The sequence below is a fragment of the Procambarus clarkii genome, chromosome 48 (assembly GCF_040958095.1).
Source record: "Procambarus clarkii isolate CNS0578487 chromosome 48, FALCON_Pclarkii_2.0, whole genome shotgun sequence".
Taxonomy (NCBI): Eukaryota; Metazoa; Arthropoda; class Malacostraca; order Decapoda; family Cambaridae; genus Procambarus; species Procambarus clarkii.
Genome location: NC_091197.1, coordinates 34,089,551 through 34,099,593, shown reverse-complemented (window position 1 = coordinate 34,099,593; position 10,043 = coordinate 34,089,551). Strand labels below are relative to the sequence as shown.

General features: G+C 54.1%; 1 protein-coding gene across 1 annotated transcript in view; it reads left to right on the top strand.

Annotated features, from left to right (window-relative positions):
- The first annotated feature begins 3,615 nt into the window (after nt 1–3,615).
- LOC123764827 (F-box only protein 25) overlaps nt 3,616–10,043 on the top strand; it is a 121,120-nt gene continuing 114,692 nt past the window's right edge. Inside the window, exon 1 of the mRNA XM_045753019.2 lies at nt 3,616–3,794. Coding sequence (XP_045608975.1) covers nt 3,679–3,794 — 116 coding nt within the window. The 5' untranslated portion in view covers nt 3,616–3,678. The remainder of the gene's footprint in view (nt 3,795–10,043) is intronic.

The following is a 10,043-nucleotide window of genomic DNA, read 5'->3' as shown; positions in this document are numbered from 1 at the left end:
AGGAGACAGGCTTGAACATAATTTATCAGTTTTGTAAACATTGCTCGCAGGTGCACTGGGGCTCCATAGAGGCGCCTTGTCTCCCTTCTCATAGCTGGGGAGAGCTGACTCAATCTTCAGGAATTCATGTAGCTTTTCACGGCAGATCAGTGAAGGTGATTGGCCTGAGATAAGGGCCAAGTCCTTATTGGCCCTAGAGAGCCAGACCTCAGGCCTAAGTGTTAAATGGTTGGCCATTGCCAAAATAATGGGTGGAGCCCTGGGGCCGTATTAAATGGTGGGAGGAGTAATCCTTCCCAGCAATAAGTTGGTAAAACAAAATTTGATCAGTGTGTCTTGGGAGTGTATTGGAAAAAGGGCAGCAAGCCCGTATCCTCGGGGCTGAGGGCAGCCATCAACATCTTGGCCTTAGTGCGGTTATTTAAGGTATAGTGCACTTGTGTTCGTGTCCTCAGTAAATATCCATTGTGCCTCTAGGGAAATAGAATAGGGTATATGTTCAAATTGTCTTAATTTACATATTTCATAAAATAAATTGTATAACTTGTCCAGTGGTATTCACTTAACTCCCCTTTGACATATTTTGCTACTTGGTCATTTTTAGGTGTTGAATTGGAAACCCCCATGTTCTCCTACAGTTAATAGATACTAAAGTTGCCCTTGGATTCAAATAAGTAACGTAAATTAAACAAACTAATATTCCCAAAAAATTAATATTGAAATTCATACTACCCTTGGAGTCCCATGATTACTGATTCCTTGCCTTCCTGGGGGATCGGTGATAGACACATTCAGGTATGGTTGGTCGGGAAGGTGGTGGCAGTGTTTAATGAGTTTTGTTATTGTTGACCACACCACACACTAGAAGTTGAATTCTCAATCGACTTGAAAATGGTCCAGGACGGACCGAAACGTCGTCGTCCCTTGAACTTCTAGTGTGTAGTCTGGTTAACATACTTCAGCCACGTTATTGTGACTCATCGCCTGCATATGAGTTTTGTTATTGTTTTTTTGTTAACTAATAACCCTTGTCCTTGCTGTATCTTCCTCATTTAATATTCCTCTTATATACGTGGCAGTCCAGTGAGGGGTCATGCTGGACTGTAACAGTGTTGAGCTGGGGTATTGAGTGAAGAGAGAAAGAGATTTACAACACGGAGCGTGCAGAACGATTACGTGAGATCACAAGATAACAGGATTAATACTGGGGAACATTGGGTTATTACAATAGAGGCCGCGGTTATTATAACAGGGTAAAGCGGTTATTACAGGTGGGTGAGGGCCAGGATGGATGGGTGGGGGTCAGAATGGGTGGGGGGGGGGCCAGGATGGATGGGTGGGGGTCAGGATGGGTGGGGGGGGCCAGGATGGGTGGGTGGGGGCCAGGATGGGTGGGTGGGGGCCAGGATGGATGGGTGGGGGTCAGGATGGGTGGGGGGGGGGGCCAGGATGGGTGGGTGGGGGCCAGGATGGGTGGGTGGGGGCCAGGATGGGTGGGTGGGGGGCAGGATGGGTGGGTGGGGGGCCAGGATGGGTGGGAGGGGGGCCAGGATGGGTGGGTGGGGGCCGGATGGGTGGGTGAGGGGCAGGATGGGTGGGTGAGGGGCAGGATGGGTGGGTGAAGGGCCAGGATGGGTGGGTGGGGGCCAGGATGGGAGGGTGGGTGGGGGGCCAGGATGGGTGGGTGGGGGCCCAGGATGGTTAGGTGGGGGCCAGGATGGGTGGGTGGAGGCCAGGATGGGTGGGTGGGGGGGCCAGGAAGGGTGGGTGAGGGGCAGGATGGGTGGGTTGGGGGCCAGGATGGGTGGGTGGGGGCCAGGATGGGTGGGTGAGGGCCAGGATGGGTGGGTGGGGGCCAGGATGGGTGGATTGAGGCCAGGATGGGTGGGTGGGGGCCAGGATGGGTGGATTGAGGCCAGGATGGGTAGGTGGGGGCCAGGATGGGTGGGTGAGGGCCAGGATGGGTGGATTGAGGCCAGGATGGGTAGGTGGGGGCCAGGATGGGTGGGTGAGGGCCAGGATGGGTGGGAGGGGCCAGGATGGGTGAGTGCGGGGCCAGAAAAGGTGGGTGGGGGGCCAGGATGGGTGGGTGGGGGCCAGGATGGGTGGGTGGGGGCCCAGGATGCGTGGGTGGGGGCCAGGATGGGTGGGTGGGGGCCGAGGATGGGTGGGTGGGGGGCCCAGAATGGGTGGGTGAGGGCCAGAATGGGTGGGGGGCTAGGATGGGTGGGTGGGGGCCCAGGATGGTTGGGTGGGGGCCAGGATGGGTGGGTGGGGGCCCAGGATGGGTAGGTGGGGGCCAGGATGGGTGGGTGGGGGCCCAGGATGGGTGGGTGGGGGCCAGGATGGGTGGGTGGGGAGCCAGGATGGGTGAGTGGGGAGCCAGGATGGGTGGGTGGGGGCCAGGATGGGTGGGTGGGGGCCAGGATGGGTGGGTGGGGGGCCAGAATAGGTGGGTGGGGGGGCCAGAATTGGTAGGTGGGGGGCCAGGATAGGTGGGTGGGGGCCAGGATGGGTGGGTGAGGGCCAGGATGGGTGGGAGGGGGGCTAGGATGGGTGGGTGAAGGGCAGAATGGGTGGGTGGGGGGCCAGAATGGGTGGGTGGGGGGCCAGAATGAGTGGGTGAGGGGCCAGGATGGGTGGGGGACCAGGATGGGTGGGTGGGGGCCAGGATCGGTGAGTGAGGGGGCCAGAATGGGTGGGTGAGGGCCAGAATGGGTGGGTGGGGGCCAGGATGGGTGGATGGGGGCCAGGATGGGTGGGTGAAGGGCCAGGATGGGTGGGTGGGGGCCAGGATGGGAGGGTGGGTGGGGGCCAAGATGGGTGGGTGGGGGCCCAGGATGGGTGGGTGGGGGCCGGATGGGTGGGTGAGGGGCAGGATGGGTGGGTGAAGGGCCAGGATGGGTGGGTGGGGGCCAGGATGGGAGGGTGGGTGGGGGGCCAGGATGGGTGGGTGGGGGCCCAGGATGGGTGGGTGGAGGCCAGGATGGGTGGGTGAGGGGCCAGGATGGGTGGGTGGGAGGCCAGGATGGGTGGGTGGGGGCCCAGGATGGGTGGGTGGGAGGCCAGGATGGGTGGGTGAGGGGCCAGGATGGGTGGGTGGGGGCCCAGGATGGGTGGGTGGCGGCCAGGGTGGGTGGGAGTCCAGGATGGGTGGGTGGGGGCCAGGATGGGTGGGTGGCAGGCCGGGGTGGCAAGCCGGGGTGGCCGGCCAGCCTGGGTGGCCGGCCAGCCTGGGTGGCAGGCCGGGGTGGCAGGTCTGGGTGGCAGGCCGGGGTGGCAGGTCTGGGTGGCAGGCTAGCCTGGGTGGCAGGCCAGCCGGGGTGGCAGGCCAGGGTGGGTGGCAGGCCTGGGTGGCAAGCCGGGGTGGCAGGTCTGGATGGCAGGCCGGGGTGGCAAGTCGGGGTGGCAGGCCAGCCTGGGTGGCAGGTCTAGGTGGCAGGCTGGGGTGGCAGGCCAACCTGGGTAGCAGGCCAGCCTGGGTGGCAGGCCTGGGTGGCAGGCCTGGGTGGCAGGCCAGCTGAGGTAAACACAACACAGCCACAACAACAACAACACCCCCCCCCCTACCAAGAGTCCCAGCTGACTGGGAGCCCGCAGGAGCCCGCCAGTGTGTCTGTGACCGTGGTGAAGAGAGGACGGCTGTTGCCGCGCTCGCTCAATTCCCGCGCCATAACAATGCCTGTGTTCTCTAAGGACTGGAGAGACCCGGGTGATAAGTGGGTGAAGACGGATGGCGGGTGGGAGAAGGAGAAGGTGGTGTGTTGCAACCCGCTGGCCCACATGGTGGTCAGGTGGGTGACCAGACACATGTAAACATCTTTGTTCCCTCCTGATCAGCTGATCAGCCCGCAGGAAACAGCTGACAATTACGCGGGAGCTGGTGGAGGTGTGGATGACAGCCGTGCTGGGGTGACGGGTGAGGTGCTGGGGTGTGTGAGGGTGTTGGTGATGGGTGACAGCCGTCACAAGCCGTCCTGGGGTGACGGGTGAGGGGCTGGAGTGTGTGAGGGTGTTGGTGATGGATGACAGCCGTCCTGGGGTGACGGGTGAGGGGCTGGTGTGTGTGAGGGTGTTGGTGATGGATGACAGCCGTCCTGGGGTGACGGGTGAGGGGCTGGGGTGTGTGAGGGTGTTGGTGATGGATGACAGCCGTCCTGGGGTGACGGGTGAGGGGCTGGGGTGTGTGAGGGTGTTGGTGATGGATGACAGCCGTCCTGGGGTGACGGGTGAGGGGCTGGTGTGTGTGAGGGTGTTGGTGATGGATGATAGCCGTCCTGGGGTGACGGGTGAGGGGCTGGTGTGTGTGAGGGTGTGGGGATGGATGATAGCCGTCCTGGGGTGACGGGTGAGGGGCTGGTGTGTGTGAGGGTGTGGGGATGGATGACAGCCGTCCTGTGGTGACGGGTGAGGGGCTGGGGTGTGTGAGGGTGTTGGAGATGGATGGCAGCCGTCCTGGGGTGACGAGTGAGGGGCTGGGGTGTGTGAGGGTGTGGGGATGGATGACAGCCGTCCTGGGGTGACGGGTGAGGGGCTGGGGTGTGTGAGGGTGGGTGTGGAGGGGGGGATGGATGACAGCCGTGCTGGGGTGACGGGTGAGGGGCTGGGGTGTGTGAGGGTGTGGGGATGGATGACAACCGTGCTGGGGTGACGGGTGAGGGGCTGGGGTGTGTGAGGGTGGGTGTGGAGGGGGGGATGGATGACAGCCGTGCTGGGGTGACGGGTGAGGGGCTGAGGTGTGGGAGGGTGGGTGTGGAGGGGGGGATGGATGACAGCCGTGCTGGGGTGACGGGTGAGGGGCTGGGGTGTGTGAGGGTGGGTGTGGAGGGGGTGATGGATGACAGCCGTCCTGGGGTGACGGGTGAGGGGCTGGGGTGTGTGAGGGGGGCCCCAAAGTGGACCCCTGTGGCACCCCACTTACCACATTTCTCCAAATCAGATTCATGCAGCTTCGCAGCGACGGTCTGGCGTCATGCAGGTCAGCGTTCAATCCCCGACCATCCAAGCGGTTGGGCACCATTCCTTCCCCCCGTCCCATCCACAAGTCCTTATCTTGACCCCTTCCAAGTGGTATATATATAGTCGTAATGGGTCGCCGCTTTACCCTGATAGTTCCATTCTTTTCCCATTTAGCAGGAAATCTTGTTTTCTTTGGTTTAATCATTGTTTGATCCATTATAGTATTTTCTCATATTTTCCACCTGCCTCTAATTTTCTTGTCAGTCTCTCATGTGATATCTTCTTCTTCTTGAGGTTCTCTTGAGATGGTTTCGGGGCTTAGCGTCCCCGCGGCCCGGTCCTCAATCAGGCCTCCTTTTTGTTACACACCCCAAGAGAGCAGCCCGTAGCAGCTGTCTAACTCCCAGGTACCTATTTACTGCTTGGTAGTATCTTACCTTGAGGTGAAGTTGAGGCGTTTTCGGGGCTTAGCGTCCCCGCGGCCCGGTCGTCGACCAGGCCTCCTCGTTGCTGGACTGGTCAACCAGGTTGTTGGACGCGGCTGCTAACTTACTTTGCTAAATGAATTGTGGGAGCTCAGTCCCTGAGGCCATTATGTGCATTACCCTTTCCATTACCGCTCACAGGATGGGTATGGGGTGCATAAAGCAACAGCCTGGTGGACCAAACTCTCACACGAGGCCAGGCTTGGGGAGTAGAAGAACTCCCAGAACCCCATCAAGCAGATATATATGTGGGCCTGCGGGCCGCTCCAAGCAACAGCCTGGTGGACCAAACCACATATACCTGCTTGATGGGGTTCTGGGAGTTCTTCTACTCCACAAGCCCGGCCCGAGGCCAGGCTTGACTTGTGAGAGTTTGGTCCACCAGGCTGTTGCTTGGAGCGGCCCGCAGACCCACCACAGCCCAGTTGGTCCTGCTTAGGATCCTCTCCATGAGCTACAGATGTGTGATGGCAAGTTGACTGGATGGTAGTTTTCTGCCTTGCTCGACAATGTGGATAATATTGGCATATCTCCAGTCTTGGGAACTATCCCTTGGTTCTGGGACTTTCAGAAAGGGAGTGTCAGTGGGATGCATAGTGCACTTGTCAGTTCCTCTACGAGTTTGGGTTGTAATCCATCCACACCTGAGTCTTTTGAGTCTTTGATTTTGTCAGTGTTCTTCCTGATTGTGTCGTCTGTTATGGGTATATTCCTTAGTTCATTCTCTTCACCTCCTTCCAACATTTGTGTGGGTGATGGGATGTCGTCCAATCTTTCTAGTGTCAACACTGATGTAAAGTAGTCATTCACAGTGTTTGCTGCCCCTACACAGTCCTTTGTTTGGGTCTTACTACGGATTTATGCATACAATGATTTTGGATAGTCCTTTATGGACTATCCAAAATCGGCCCTTGTGGATTTGTTCATTTGATGCATCACTCTATTGTGGTTTCTGTGTATAATGAAGTAAGGACGAAGAGGTAGAACGGCCTATTGACATAGCTCGAGTGCATGGGGGGCGTTGTGTAAAACCCTGGTTTGTGTCTCGGAGAGGTTATCTTGAGATGATTTCGGGGCTTTTTAGTGTCCCCGCGGCCCGGTCCTCGACCAGGCCTCCACCCCCAGGAAGCAGCCCGTGACAGCTGACTAACACCCAGGTACCTATTTTACTGCTAGGTAACAGGGACATAGGGTGAAAGAAACTCTGCCCATTGTTTCTCGCCGGCGCCTGGGATCGAACCCAGGACCACAAGTCCAGTGTGCTGTCCGCTCGGCCAACCGACTCCCAGGCTGCAGGATCCAAGTAACTTAGGTACAACTTCTGGTTTCAACTCTTTTTTTTTTTACCATGTCGTAGCTCAGTCGATTAAGGCAGCGTCTGGGATGCTCTCGGACGTAGGTTCGAATCCTCGTCACGGCTCTTGTGGATTTGTTCATTTGATACATCACACTATTGTGATTTCTATGTGTAATAGTCCTTTATGTTTTGGCCAAGTTTTCTTTCCTAGTTCCTTCTGGCTGATCTGATTTCCTGGGTGGCTGAATTGAATGACCTTTTATATAATTTCTGACAAACATAATCTAATATATTGATGGTCCAGGACGGACCGAAACGTCGTCGTCCCTTCACTTTCTAGTGTGTGGTCTGGTCAACATTCCTGTCACGTTATTGTGACTCCTCGTCTGCATCATCTAATATAATATTAGAAACATAATCTATTATGTTCATTTTGGATTTATACAGCCTCCAGAGGCTGGGTATAAATACCCTTATTAATACCTTGTTCTTACTACTTGTCATGCATCTAGGTTCCCTTTCTTCTCTTTCTCCTTTGAGGCAGATGTAGATGACTTATACGAGGGGATTTGAGCTGTAAAGCATCAGTGTACGCTCTCTGGGTTAGTACGTTCTCCAGCTCTGAGTGGGGCTGTTAGTGTGCAACAATAGTCCACCCTAGAGAGCACTAGTGTCTTTAAAAGTATCACTGGTATGGCGTCCCTTGTTTGGAAGGTCCTTGTTATCCAACCTGTCATTTGTTTTGCAGTTTGACAATTACTTTGTGTTCATTGAAGGTAAGGTCTTCCGACATGATTACTCCTAGATCCTTTACATTGCTCTTTCGCTCTATGGTGTGATTTGATTCAGTTTTATATATGGTTTCCGTTTTATATTTTCGTTTTTTTCCATAACACAGGAGCTGGAAACTTGTTTTCATTAAACATCATGTTATTATCTGGGACCAATTGAAAGACCCAATTTACATCAGATTGGAATGTTGACCAGACTTGAGAATGGTCCAGGACGGACCGAAACGTCGTTGTTCCTTCACCTTCTAGTGTGTGGTCTGGTCAACATTCTTCAGCCACGTTATTGTGACTCATCGCCTGCATCAGATTAGAAGTTTACTATATTGCCTGCTTGCATGAGAATGTTAGCGTCATCTGTAAATGATGGTACAGTACTGTAGTTTGTATCCTTGTCTATGTCAGATACCAGTTAGAATTGGTAGCTCTTTTTCAAAGACTTTTATGATGTGTGAAGTTAGAGCAATTGGTCCAAAATTGTTTGTATGTGCTTTACTGTCTCCTTCATGAAGGCACACGATCTCCGCTGTTTTAAATGTGTCGGGGATCTTATTCTTCTTGAGGTTATCTTGAGATGATTTCGGGGCTTAGCGTCCCCGCGGCCCGGTCCTCGACTAGGCCTCCTTTTTGTTACACATCCCCAGGAAGCAGTCCACGTACTACAAATACAAATAAACGCCAACAGAACCTAAACACCTAACCTAATCTATGCCTATATATGCACAATATGCTATTATAATATTCATATATATTTGAGAAAAATCCTGTTTTTGAATGAACAGCATGTTAAAATGTATGAATGCGTCTGTGGGGTCGACCGCTGGATGGAATGGACTCGAGTCGCGGACGGGTTAGAGTCGTGTGTAAACCGTTTTTCATTCATAAACAACTGGGGGTGGGGGTGGGGGGGTTGGCGGGTGCATGGAATGGACTTTGCCCTTTGTTTATGAGTACTGCCTGTCCCTTCCGCCTTACTCACGCTTCCTCATAGAACTTAGTGAGGATACAAAGCCAGTTTAGACCAGCGCCCGCCTGCATGAGCCACTACAGATCTGTTTTAACTGTGATGAGCTACTGATCTCAGTTTGTTTACATAGGCACATGCCTCATGGATATTTGTTTACAGATCTTCAATAAAGTGAATCAGCGATGGAGAACGATACCAAATTTGGTGTTTTGTTGTGTAGTAGCGTGGCGCGATTATTGATCTCTGGCGGCGGCGGGAGGTACTGTTCGTCTCCCAGGGCAACGGGGACGCTACTGGCCCGCCAGCTGTGTGTGACTGAGTCAGCTGTGTGTGTGACTGTGTGTGTGTGTGTGTGTGTGTGTGTGACTGTGTGTGTGTGTGTGTGACTGTGTGTGTGTGTGTGTGACTGTGTGTGTGTGTGTGTGTGTGTGTGTGTGTGTGTGTGTGTGTGTGTGTGTGTGTGTGTGTGTGTGTGTGTGTGTGTGTGTGTGTGTCACACAGCTGACTGAGTCAGCTGAGTGTGTGTCACACAGCTGACTGAGTCAGCTGTGTGTGTCAAACAGCTGACTCAGTCAGCTGTGTGTGTGTGTGTGACTGTGTGTGTGTGTGTGTGTGTGTGTGTGACTGTGTGTGTGTGTGACTGTGTGTGTGTGTGTGTGACTGTGTGTGTGTGTGTGTGTGTGTGTGTGTGTGTGTGTGTGTGTGTGTGTGTGTGTGTGTGTGTGACTGTGTGTGTGACTGTGTGTGTGTGTGTGACTGTGTGTGTGTGTGTGACTGTGTGTACTCACCTAGTTGTGAGTACACACAGTCACACACACACACACACAGTCAGACACACACACACAGTCACACACAGTCCTGGTTTCCCCCTCCCCACCTCACTCCTTACCTCCTCACTGCCCCTTCCTACGTTCCTACCTCCTCCACCTCCTGCCTCTTCACCCCTTCCTCCCTCGCCATGTGTATATATGGAGGTCAGGGTGTGGAATGTCTACTGATATACCAAGTCACACCCGCATGTAACCTAAAACCATGAAAAAATCTGCAATCATTTACAATTGCTTATTGTTAACAAGGTGTACAGATATCAATACTGTACTTCAATGTAGATGATGAGTCAATAGCGTGGCTGAAGATGAGCAAACCACACACCAGAAGCTGAAGAAAACGTCGTTTTGGTCCGTACTGGACCATTATCAAGTTTTCTGGACCATTATGTGTGTGTGTGTGTGTGTGTGTGTGTGTGTGTGTGTGTGTGTGTGTGTGTGTGTGTGTAATTACCTGTGTAGTTACAGGATGAGAGCTACGCTCGTGGTGTCCCGTCTTCCCAGCACTCTTTGTCATATAACGCTTTGAAACTACTGACGGTCTTGGCCTCCACCACCTTCTCACTTAACTTGTTCCAACCGTCTACACTCTGTTTGCGAAAGTGAATTTTCTTATATTTCTTCGGCATCTGTGTTTAGCTAGTTTAAATCTATGACCTTTTGTTCTTAAAGTTCCAGGTCTCAGGAAATCTTCCCTATCGATTTTATCAATTCCTGTTA